The sequence below is a fragment of the Varanus komodoensis genome, unplaced genomic scaffold, assembly GCF_004798865.1.
Source record: "Varanus komodoensis strain SLA01 unplaced genomic scaffold, ASM479886v1 scaffold18_1, whole genome shotgun sequence".
NCBI classification, from domain to species: Eukaryota; Metazoa; Chordata; class Lepidosauria; order Squamata; family Varanidae; genus Varanus; species Varanus komodoensis.
In genome coordinates, this window is record NW_025335548.1 from 2,842,581 (window position 1) to 2,855,600 (window position 13,020).

Sequence of the window (13,020 nt, forward strand, 5' to 3'; positions counted from 1 at the left end):
GAAAAACCAGGAAGCAAATGGACACGCCTGCTTCTGGATTTGGACAGGTACAAGGAGATTCCTTCTGTGAGTTGCACTGGCTGGCCCTGTTCCAGGAACAAGCATTTCCACTCATTTCGGGTTGTTTTTTAATCATGAGCTGCTCAGTGTCCTAGCAGAGGGTCCTGCTGGCACATAGGCCAACATGGAGACTGCCCCAAATGGTGGACCAGGTGGATTTTTGAGCTTTAAAGAGAGTTGCTGGGTCTTCTTTGATTGCCTTCCCTTTTTTTAAAAAAAAATATAGCACAGCACGTTATGCACGCAGCTGCCATTTCAGTCATTCATTACCAATGATGGTGTAATCAAGTGATTGTATAGCCATTTGTGAGTTCCTAGTGAGCTATCCCATAATGATGCTGTTATGAAACATTTTATAAACTCTAAGCAATCATGTTTTAGCAACACAAAGTTCTCATTTAAAGGTTCCACATGACTTATGTTCCTCATTAATAAGCCATTTGCTACTTTTCCACATTATTTTATTAAAAACGTGCTGTTAAAAAATACACATAGATTTTACTCTTTACAGATTTCAGGTAAAGATATTCTTAGGGAGTACCCTCATTGTCCCAGACGACACATGATCTCAATGCCCAGTTCATCTTTATAAAAGAGAGGGGGGGAAACAGGGAAAGTGGAGGGTCAGAACAATATATTCCTTCAACAGAAAAGACAATTAGTTCTTTAAATATTTCATCTCCTGTACATTATTGCAATGGGCAGCCACAACCTTATGCAGCATCATTATAAAGGAAACAAGTTCAGAAATAGCATAGATATCTGTATCTCTATATATTAAATAAAAATATACCTGTCCATTGTTTCAATGAATATGAGCTGTGGTAAACATATAAACGATGAAGCTTTCATCTGAAATGGTTGTTTAGCAACACTAGAGTGGGGTCAGGGGGTGGGAGGAGATGGAGAAACAACAAAAATAAATTACATAAGAACAGTAAATGAGTCATAAGCTTAACTACCTGATATATGGCTTCCTTATTCTTAATCTTTCTAAATAAAATATTAAAGAAATACATTTTTAAAAAGAAAAGGTTCAAGGCTGCGCTGATTCCAAATATTTCCACAACAACTAAAATGGTTCAAAATCAAATGGGGGATACACCTTGAGTACGACACAAGATACACCGGTACTGAGGCCTAAAAGATGACATAGTCCCTAGCAATGGGAGCACATGGGAAATAAGTCATTGCAATCCATTATTGAGATGTCATCAAGCAATTACGCACTTGCTTCATCTAAGCTTTTGCTGTACACCAGAATCTGTCCAGGTGGTTTCCAGAGGCCTACATACATCCATTCAAGGGAGAAAGATTCTGGGATTCAAGTCAGTCAGGAAAATATTCCACATTCCTTGTTTACAATGGAGGTCATATGACCATAAAAAAACACAAAAAACAGACCTATGAATCCTTCATGTATTTTGTGCAAAATTAAACTTCTAATGAACCATTGATCTAAGTTGCGTATTAAAAAAAATGACAAAACTGAAACAAGCCGTTGTCATCTAGATTGCAAGGCCCGTCGAAGAAGTGTGCCACAACCTATTTGATGGGGAAGTACTTAGGTACGGTGCCTTAGAAATACAGTCAGTGTCAATCCTTGCTCACTTCTACACAATGGCCAAAGTTACATGTTGTTGCCTCAAAAATTAGTACGGTGCAAACAGGATTGATGTTGGAGTTGCTCGGATAGGGCCATGCCCTGCCCTTAGGAGAGCTGTGGGTAATGCTGGCGCTTGGAACAAGGCAGCTGAAGGACGTGGGGGAAGAGTCAAAGTAGTTGATACCGCTGCAGCAGCCAGAGGAGACGAAAGGAAGGCCGGTGCTAAAGGCTTAATCATATCTTTTTGGAATGCGAGCTTTGCCTGTGGAAAAAGAGCAACATGAAATGGTTATTTCCCCAGTTCATGGCAATTTAAGAAACTCTCCAGATAAATGCTTTTAATCTTTCTTCCCACCACCCTTTCTTTTTTAATTTCTGTGCAAGAGACTATGAAAAGCTAGCTATTTAATACTCTCTATAGTATTAAACAATTCTCTCTATAGTATTGAACTAGTAGTTGCACACAGAGCAGTGTGCAACTTAGCTATGCTGCATTACTGTTAACCTTCCACAGAAAGTCAATATTCCCACACATTTTAGGGGCTAGATGAGCTCACCCACTCAAACATTAGAATGATTCTTTCAGAAAAGGTGGTGATTGCCTGGCATGCCTGGGAAAATTTTGCACCCAATTTTTGCACCCAATTGGAGTTGTCATCTCTACTTGCAGATGCAAGATGTACAAGTGTGTCGCCACCATCCCAGCCCTGCCAAAGCTCAAGAGACAATGTGGAAAGTGCCTTAATGAGGGCAACATGGATGCTGAGCCGCTGGGGAGTCTTCCGAGGCTGTGAAATGCAACCACCCTTCTCATGGGCCACTTGTAGGGACAACAGTGGTGGCTGAGATTTCGGGAGTGTCCTAAGAACCAGCTGTTCCAGAGCCTTTCCAAAACTAGCTGCTTCCTTGCAGATACAAATGAGATTTTTTAACTGTGGCCTGTGTTCAGGCAGGCACCTGCTGTGACTTTCGATTTCCCACTGTGACACTAATAAGTTAATAAAGCCTGAAGCATTTTAATTTTATTCTTTATAATTATGCAGGGATATCAGTCGTTTGCTTGTTTGTTTCTAAAGGTCAGCTGCAATGAGCTAAATTGAAAATATATGTATTTTAGATATTTTCTACTTGCAACAACATGGGTGCAATCTGGCTCCATTAAAAATAATTGTTACTGAGTTAAGTGTGGTGCCTATTTTTGTAAAATGTGCAGAGTTCTAGAAGTCTTCACTATGAGGTGGGTATAAAGACTTCTAATACTACAGTACAGAAATGAGAAACAGGGGTCCAGGAATGGAAGACGGAGAAGAGACGCAATGCAAACTAGATGAAGAACCCCCCAAAAAACAATTACTCAGATACTGTAGAACATTTCTAAGGCATCAGAATACTTCTCAGGTGAAACTGAGGAAGGTTTTAAAAAGCAGTCAAGATAAATGGAATTGAGCCAGTTCTACAGTCCAACACTTGGAGACCAAAGCTCACTTTCATGTGGAACGTTGAAACATTACATTTTATCTGCCATTCTGTTCTGACCACCATTCTTGTCTTGTTTAAAAAAGGCAAGGATATATTCTAGATAGTTAACATAAACTAATTCAATCATTAATAGTGATGGAGTGGCTTTTTAAATTTAAATAATACTACATTTAAAAAAAATGAAAAAGTAAACATAAAATTAGAATATTATTGAATATTAGAATATGGAGTGGCTTTTTAAAGGTAAAAACAACAACTTTGCTTATCACTTCAATTCAATTAGATGGTTTATTTTTCTTCCCCAACAGAGACTTGCGCTTTAATGCTATTACTCTTTTGCATGAACTGGCACAGAAAGACCACTCCTGTGGGCCATTTACTGACATTTCACTGCAGTTGGAATGCCCTGATTGCTGTCCCAGGTAGACCACATTCTGGCAATACTTACGGCTAGTATACTTGGACTACGCTGCAGTTTGTTATAAGGACTGTATTTCGGCTTTGTAGGCTTCCCTGCAACTCTGTCTTTGTGCCTTCTGCTGGAAATGTGCTGCAAATTTCAAACAAAATATTCTGCTTAAACATTATTTCTTCAGTTGCAATTGTTGTGCAATGGACATGCAAATGCGTGAACGTATTTCAAGAGAGAGTAAATCAAGTACAACTTCTACAGGAAATTTAGAGTTGCACCATTAAACTTTTTTTAAAAGCACACAACTGGAGAGCCCAAGTCCTACAAGCAGAACTGTGGAAATCCTGTACATATTCAAAATGTATTTAAGCCTATATTACTTAGAAAAAGACCCTCCCCATTCTAAGCATTCCATTGGGAGACAATGATATTGAAAGGTACAGTGTGCATTAAGAGAGAAACACGGAGACCTAAGGGCAGGTGATACCCTTAAGGGTAGTGTTAACATATATGTAAATTAAAAAAGCAAGAAGAAAAGCTGCTGGGGAGAGGTCGTTAATCTGGTGACAATGCTGACTGCCACTGTGGGGAAATCCAGGGAGGAAGGGAATGATTATTATTTTATTTCTATACCACCCAACGGCTTAAGTTCTCCATGCAGTTTAGGACAGGTTGTGCTAGCATCTTGTAAGAGCAGACATGGCATGTTCCAGTCCCCGGACTTCTGGGGTTTCCTCTTGCCAGAATTAAACCATGACCTCTGGTGGCAGCTGGACAAATGCCCCAGCTCCTGATCTAGCTAACATTACCTGCTTCAGCTGAATTTCTGAATTGACATGGACATCACAGATCTCACAATGAAACGTTTTGTTCTGTAGGCCCGAGCCCGTGGTGGTGCTGTGCGTCTTCGGTCTGGATCCAGGTCTGGGGTATGATTTGATTGGCCCTGCACCATTCCGAGCCTCGACCATCGTCTTGTGCTTGGACCCTAGAAGCCATTTTGCAGAAGAGTCAAGAGACAGTCTCCACCCAAAGGACACCTGGCTGTTTGTTTCCAGCCAATCTAGGGTTTTCACTCCTCCCTGGTTTTTCTATTACATGGGTAAATAAGGTGAATAATGAATCCAGAGTGTTGCTTATTCATGGGTACTGTATATTACAAGAGTCATTCTCAAACAGTGTTACGATAGCCTATTAACACAAATGTGCAACTGTTCAGGAACTGCCTATTTGTACTGTACTCCCTCTCCATAGCCCTGTTTTACTCTGTCACTACTGCTACTACTACTTCTACGGCGTCCACAGAAGCTCTGCTTATCAGCTCCAACTGCACAGAACTTGCTGACCTCCCCAAAAAGGGCTTCCACATCCCACCACTTTAGGATCCCTGGCGCAGTGCAGGAAGATTTGTTTTAAAGTTGTGGAATGTTTATCCCGGAAAAAGGGTATGGCGCCTCACTAAATTTGCCTGGCACCATCTCTATTTTCCTTTCGGCACCAGGTGAAGACATATCTTTTCAGGAATTTTTTAGTATTTAGCCTATATGGCCCTTTAAAATTGTTTTTATAATTGTCTAAGTTATTATGTTTTAATTGATTTTACTGTGTTTTTACTGTTGGTATGTTTTACATTGTAAGCCACCTAGAAAGGCTTTGGCAATTATAGGCGGCCTAAAAATATATGGAAATAAATAAATAAATAAATAAATAAATAAATAAATAAATACCCCCCCCCGAACAGAGAACCATTTGTACCACTTTCATCTCTTTTTATGTAAGCACAGGAAAGGAGGAAAAATAATAGTGAACTTCAGTACCCCAGATGGAAGTATGAGAGGTCACTTAACATTTAATGCTGGAAGCATCATTATTGTGCCCAAGAAAATCCATGACAAGTGCACCAGTATCACTTCTGCTGTGGAATGGGAAGACCGGGAAAGCTCATTGTGCACAAAGTCCTCACACTGTCACAGGGATGATAAATGCATAATAGAGAAAAGCTATGAGAAAAGCTGAAATTCAAAGCCAAAAAGATCTAACTTTAAATGTATGTCTAGCAGCTTGACTTCTTTTCATTTGCACTCTGCAGGAGGCACAAGGCCCCAGCCTGTACCTGCAGAGGTCCCCTGCTCCACAACAGGGTTACAAATCTGATTGGGGCCTTATGCCTCTAATGAACAGACTATGTAGTTGCTTAGACTCACACTGAAGTAATGTTTCGTTCGGCCCACAGGGCAATGTCTGAGGCCGACACGGCGATACCAATCCTATGTTTGCCTCATAACTCTGATGTGAGGGGCAGGGTGGATGTTCAGCTCCTTCTCCTAGCTGGTGATTCTCCTGTGCTAACCAATTATTTGCAATTTTCCCAGCCTTCCACAGGTGAGACTGGGAAAATAAGCCGTACTGGAGTGGGAGCAGGGAGGTCTGAGGGAGGGGTTGATCGGCAAAGCAAAGAGCCCTCCTGCCTGCTGATTCTCCTCTGCCCCCACACTATCCTTAGCCAACAAGCCCCTCAGCATCCCTTCTGCAGTTCAAGCAGCTTTCAGTTCCTGCCCTTCCAAATCCTGTAAGCAGGCTTTGGCTGGCCAGAAAATCAGAACTAAGTCTGAATGGGAAAAAAGTTTACTCTCATTACAAAGGCAAAGAAGAGCATATAGCTTCTTGTTGTTGCTTTTCTTTCAAAAATGGAAAAGGCAAAAACACTTTGAAGGAAGAGATTCATAGATTTAATTATAGTTCTCCCAAGGAAACAAAAGGAGGATTTTTAATGACATATATACTGAGCATTTTTTAAAATCCCACACAAAATTGCAGCTATGACTGTAATGCCCACCTAGATGCAGAAATGCACTGCGGTTCAGTTTATAAATTTTGAGTTGCTTAGTTCCACCCCTTTAATATCACTCCCACGTTCCCTTTTCAAAACTGCTCCGGTCTTTTTGACCCCTTTTCTGGTGACCCATTTCCATATTTTGGCAGTGTATAAACGTCTGCACTCCATGGTACCAGTGGTACAGCAGGGATGCTGGAACTGGAAGATGCATCAAGACAGGAGCTCACAACGGTTAAGCCTGCCACGCAGAGCTCCAGGGAAGGCCTTTCTAGCAAGTGACCACATGGTGGCTGTGACATTTGGCATGGCCCTGAAAGGTTCATCTCAGTATCTAAAAACTGCCGTGTGATGTTACATTCTGCAGCACTATCTCCCGCAATAAGAGGATAAAGCATGGAGTAGAGAGAAACCATCAGTCTGGGCAACAAGGACATTCATAGAAGGTGGCTACACTAAGTAAGTAATAGATGTCTCTTTCAGAATAACCAGAAGATTAAGAGCTTTAATAAAGAATAGAATTTATGTTTCCTGGGTTGTCTGTAGGCAGGAGTCTAGTAATTGCTACTGTATATTTTAAATATCCGTTCCTTTTGCAGGGAGGGAAAATATACTGCAGAGACCAAGAGATGCATACATCGCCATGTCCAAAAGCAAAGTCTTGTGAAATTTCAGTTATGCATTTAGTTATTTCCAGCAGACACGCACCTGTGTTATGCGCTTCTAGCTGTGAGAGGGAGTTTACAGCCACTTTGCATAAGGAACAGTAGAGCAGTTTCTTGGCTTTCTCCTCTTCGGATTCAGGGATGGCATTCGTGGCTCCATTTGTGCTCTTGGAGGAAGTGGGCGATGAGTGTGCTGCTGCTGCTGCTGCTGCGGCGGCTGCTGCGGCTGCTGCAGCTCCGACAGGTCCAGACTCAAAGAGAAAGGGGACCACGTCTACATTTGGAAGTGGACTAGAGCCAATGGCTTTCAGATTCACCCTAACTTCTAAAAGAGAGAGAGAGGAGGGGAGAAAGAATATGAGGCTGCCAGATTTCCCTTCATTCTATCAACATCATCAGCATCATCTTGTATTTATATCCCAGCTTTCTTTGTCCTGCAAAGAACTCAAGGAGGCTTACACGTTTCTCCTCCTCCCCACTTTACCCTCACAACAACAACCATCTGAGGTAGGTTAGGCTGAGAGACGGTAACGGGGTCAAAGTCACCCAGTGAGCTTGACAGTCGAGTGGGGACTGGAGCCCAGATCTCCAGAGTCCCAGCACAGCACTCTTAACCACTACATCACACTGGCTCACCCATCATTAGAACCCCACTATCAAGAATTGAAGGCATCTTTCAAGGCTGTTGAGCTTCCCTGGATCAATGTCCAGAGTCATTATCTACGTTTGACAGACGGTAGCTTTCCAGACAACGCCCAGGCAAGACTTCCCAGTTTTGGAGCTCTGGAACGGCAAACCAATGGAGTTGTGCAAATCCATTTAAAACGTTAAAAGAACTTACCAAAAAATAGCACACATTTGGGGTACAATTAAACAAGGTAAATAACTGGCCGACTAGTGACAACCCCTCCAGTGTGCTGCTTGGGCACTTTGGAGGGGCTGTCACTAGAGGCTGTGTGGGTGGGATTGTCGAGAGCAAGGGTTGTCTGGCAATTCTTGCTGAGCGCCTCACTGGCTATTTCCCACAACCTACAGTGGGATTGGTTGCCTGGGTTCAGACAACAGAACAACTCTTGGTGGGCTGAACAATCCCTAGAAGAGCCCAAGAGTTCTCAGGGTGGCTCACTGGGGAAAAAAACAAGTCACTTTGAGGGAGGCAGTGTGGCTTCAGGTGGTACAGCAATTCACAGAGGGTAGTTACAGGTTATCATGTCATGTGAACCAGGTCAATGTGATCAAGGAATAGTCCCAAGGATGATGCAGATTAGAAATGTATTTCTGCTCAGGAAAACAGACCATGTGAACATATTTCATATTAGTCGGAGTTTGATGAACCTCATAATTCCTAGCTAGAACATGTAAAATACACAGAGCACTCCGGAGCCCCTAACCTTGCAGGATATTTCTGAGTAATCAATGCAGGTATTTCTCTTGCTCATGAAAAACAGTCCTTGAAACACTAAAGACACATCCTTGACTTAAACAAAGTGAACCACAAACAAAATACTGCAGAAAAATTGCACTGAAAGAAAAGGCATTCTCTTGTGGAGGTAGGATGTTGTGCTACTGGATCCTCATTACTAATGGCAGTATAAGGCTGAGAAAAGGCAAGGCTTGTATCAAAGGTTTTATGCCACAGAAGCTCTTCTTTCATTCTTTAATCAACATTCTATTCATATTACCTACACAAGTGTATGTGATACAATACGGTGGGACAAGGTTAAATGAATAGTCATCTGTATTTGGTTCAGATCTTCTATGCAAAAAAGATCAGAATCAGGGGCTTAGATTATGATATAAGGAAGTTTATAGGTGGAAGGTTTCTTGGACCCCTTGTAAAGTCTTTCTGGACGATGGGGAGGGGCTTCCAGAACAATGCAGGATGGGGCATTGGAGGGGGATTGCTGGGGGAGGGGGAAATTGGATGGCTCCCTGTTTCAGTTTTGCGTGATTTCTCATGCAGTAACCCCCCCCACCCCGCCACACACACACACTCAGTCTCGCACCAATCAGCTTCATTTTATGGGTGAGGGAGAATAATCTCTGAATACAATGAGATACACTGCATTAACTGACCCTTACCCTAGAAATATAACATAACTCCTCTATTCATTTAAGAGCATACAAAGGGAGAATTTAACATAATGAATGAAATTTACAGAAAGTTGTAAAAAAGTATTTTGAAGTATATAATGAAGGACTCCAGTTAATGACTGCCATGTCCACTTTCATTCATAAGATTTACTGGGGAGAGTTACTTCAAATACACTGAGCACTTGATGCCAAAGGAAGTGATATTAGATTTAGCTTAGCAGAACTGATAAGTACCAAATGTAAATGAATACTGTATTTCTCCAGGGTGTTAATCTCCTACAAATGCAGAACTTTTAAAATTACAGAATTCATATAATTACAAGAGAGACAAATAAAGCAGGTATTGATAGGATAAAAAAATTCTGCAGAGAAGCTCTCCTTTCAGGAATGCTTCCCCTTTGTTATTATTCTAATAATATAATCTGATCCCAACAGCTCATATCAAAAAGAAGCCTTCTCCTGTCACTATTCCCCAGTGGATGCTGTCCCAGATCATGGAGGCAGCCATGAGTAATACTATTATTCTCCATTATTTTGTCCATATCCTGTCTAGGTTAGGATTTGAGGAGGCAGCTGGTCTATCAAAAAGATAAATTCTGCAGATTAATACATATTCATTTATTATTACTATTACTATTATTATTATTATTATTATTATTATAACATTTCTTCTAATTTTGTTAGAAGATCAAGGCAGTGTATATAGTTCATTTACCCATTTCTATTCTCACAGCAATCTTGTAAGTTAAATTGGGCTAAGTTTGGCCAGAGATTGGCCCAAGGAACATGATGGGGTGGAGATTTGAGCCTCGGTGTGCCCCATTGTACACCCTCTCTGCTCATAATGCCAGACACAAAAAGGGTGGGTAGATTTTTTGATTTTTTCCCTCCGAGAACTCTGAGATCTACCACTTAGAGCGAAGGAAAAATAATAGTGGCTTAGAACTATGGATACTCAAGAATTTGCTTTCAGTATCAGAACTGAGCTTACAGTCCTTCCATACAAAATAATTCCTTGGTCTCTCACATTCTTTCTTCATTTTGGTATCCTTGGGGGGGGGGGCAGGGGAGTTGTTGGCATTTTAAACAACTGGGAGTCAGAAATCTTGATTTATTGCAAATTACCTAGCAGAACATGATCTTCCTTTTGGCTACCACTGATGCGCAAGATGTCACAATGCTAGTGTGATGTGAACCAGGATATCTCTGGTTGGAGGACCCTTCTGCCCATAGGTGGCCTTGGACAAGTCACTACCTCTCAGCTTACTTTTCCAGGTTTTTCTAAAGATGGCGAACATATCTACATGCTGTGAAAACTCTACTGTGCCAATAAACAAACAAATAATCCAACACCCAAATCTCACTTATCATTGAATGTTCCAAGCACCAATCAAATTGATCACCTTAGGTCAGAAAAACAACCTGCCCACTGAAGAATGACTGCATGAGGTTACCTTTAACCATTGTACCTGGCTGCAAGTAACCTCCATGACGCTATAAACTAGCCAAAGGGAAAGGGCATATGCAGAGATACCTAACATGCTGTTGAAAAAGTGCTTTAAATGCTTCACTTAGCACTTTGGCGCTGTTCTCTGTCACCTGAACCTCCCTCTGTTCCCAGTCTTTGTGTCAAATTTTAGATGGGAAGCTCCACAGGGCAGGATCAGTCATTTGGTATATCATTCTGAAAGATGCTATGCATATGGATAACAATGGAACAGTTCTGTGTTATTCATATTATTTTGCCACACAACAAGTACAAGCAACTGACAGCAAACTTGCCAGGCATGGATAAGCTGTTATCATGTTGTCAGACACAGAACTTTCAAATGCAGGCATGACACTGGAAACAAAGAAGTGAATATGATCACCACCCCCAATACACTTCATAACACTCACTGATAGAAAAGACTGAAGAACTATTTCTATCCCTCAAAGTCATGACTATGTATGAGACAGAAAGTGCAAGGAATCCATGTAGTGTGTATTTTTTTATCTGAACAGAAGAATGCTTTAACAATATGATGACTTCCCACTTCTACAGTGTAATTCAGCATAAAATAGTTGGTGTGGTGGCAAGACAACTTGTCTGAATTTTGCTTTTATCATGTTTTATGTCTAGGGCATGTGAAAGATTTGCAGGGCACAATGGTTAAAAGCAGTGCAATAGCTCAGACTTTCTGTTGCCCTGGGTTCCTGCAATGGTGGTACCTCATCCTCACCACTTGAGAGCACGGCAAAAGATAGGATCAGACTTGTTAGATGTTTTATCATCTTTATACACGAGCTATGGATTTCTGAAGTATATGTGAACAGAGTGAACTGGCCTACCTGCTGTTGTCGAAATGTGAACTTTCATGATATCTGAGCCAGCCATGCTACCAAGCCATGGCTTGTTAGCCATGAATAACCCATAAAGAGAACCCATGGCTTGCTGCTGGGTTGTGGACTGTGGGTTGTTCACCATGGTTTGCTGTATCACCTGGTCCAGACAACAATATAATCCACTTTTCAACCAGCACTCATAGTTCATAGATTTTTGTGGCCTTTTCACATTCCTGGATGGTATAGGATACTGACAGAAGGGAACAGCAATCATAAAGTGAGAATTAACCTTGCATGCAAGTGCCTTCTAGAAATGCTGTAAATTATTTGTATTTCAGATAGCTTTTAGTGGTCAGGAAAAGGTAGGATGAGGATGGCTTTATTCCTGGTGGTCTGATGACTTGCATCTTTTCATTTACCACAAAACTTTGGAATTGAGTGGGCTATTGATCAACCCAAATAAATACTTCTATACAGAAAGGGAAAATACAATTCATATGCAGAAAAAGTTCTAAAGTTTTGCTAACAAGTTTGGGGTTGATATGTTAGATCCCTGACAATCTGAAACAAAATTTAAATGAACACTTCTTTTTTTCTATCTGTTTAAAGCGTATTTGTTTCTGCCATGTTATTTCTTAAAATATGGAAACTGAATTCTTTGGAAAAGAATTCTTTGGATTGTCATGTGGACCGATTGCTTTGAATACTGAAAAAAATTGTTCTAGAAAAATAAAAGTTGGGAAATTTCCAATAAGAAGAAAATATTGGAGCCCCACCCTCAGCACAGTGTTTGATGCTCAGGATCAGCCATTTACAAAATTAATTACATTTTTATGAAGGAAGGATTAATAATATCTATTATATGTAGCACCAAGAATTAGACAGAAGAAAGAAAGTAATTACAAAGTTGTTAGAGTTCATATTCTTATCAAAATGTGTCCTAAATTTCAGTATCATCAAAAACAAAAGAAAAATACACACAAAAGGCACCACATTACTCCTTGACATTCATTAAAACAAAATTAGGCAGATTTGATAAGAAATTCTAAAACAATTCTTTTCTGCTTTACTACCCCATTTTCTGAATAATGAGAAACTAATGGGTGTCACTCAGAGTACCAACATCCTAAGCGGTTGTGCAGTCTTTTGAGAAATGAAGCTTTAAAAAAACACAGGAGGGTGCGGAAATAGAATAACCCTGCAGACCTGCATGTAAATCAGTTTGGAGTAAAACATTTCTTAACTCTTTCCATGCACTGTATTTCCATTCACAGTGAAGCACCACTTCTGAAGCAACTCAATGTATCAAAGTCAGTTTTGAAAGAGACACGAACTGTATCATTTAGGTTTATTTTCACCCCTACCACCAGAATTAAAAGGGAGGGGCATCATATTTTGAGAGTGCTTCAGTCAGAGGTCACATTGAACAAAACATGCAGAAGGGGGGAACCTGGAAAGCAGCATCACTCAGGTAGGATTCAAAGCTAGATTCAGAGGTCCACCCTTGGATAACTTCCAGGTGAAATTTCAAAAGAAGCACTGGGCA

The 13,020-nt window shown here is 40.8% G+C and overlaps 1 protein-coding gene across 4 annotated transcripts in view; it reads right to left on the reverse strand.

Moving 5' to 3' along the window:
- Positions 1-506: 506 nt before the first annotated feature.
- Positions 507-13,020, reverse strand: part of ZNF385B (zinc finger protein 385B) — a 100,960-nt gene continuing 88,446 nt past the window's right edge. For all 4 annotated transcript variants that reach the window (XM_044427120.1, XM_044427121.1, XM_044427122.1 and 1 more), the window contains 4 exons: positions 7,099-7,380; positions 4,367-4,545; positions 3,594-3,695; positions 507-1,928 (listed from right to left, as the gene is read on the reverse strand). In XM_044427120.1, coding sequence (XP_044283055.1) covers positions 1,713-1,928; positions 3,594-3,695; positions 4,367-4,545; positions 7,099-7,380 — 779 coding nt within the window. In that variant the 3' untranslated portion in view covers positions 507-1,712. The remainder of the gene's footprint in view (positions 1,929-3,593; positions 3,696-4,366; positions 4,546-7,098; positions 7,381-13,020) is intronic.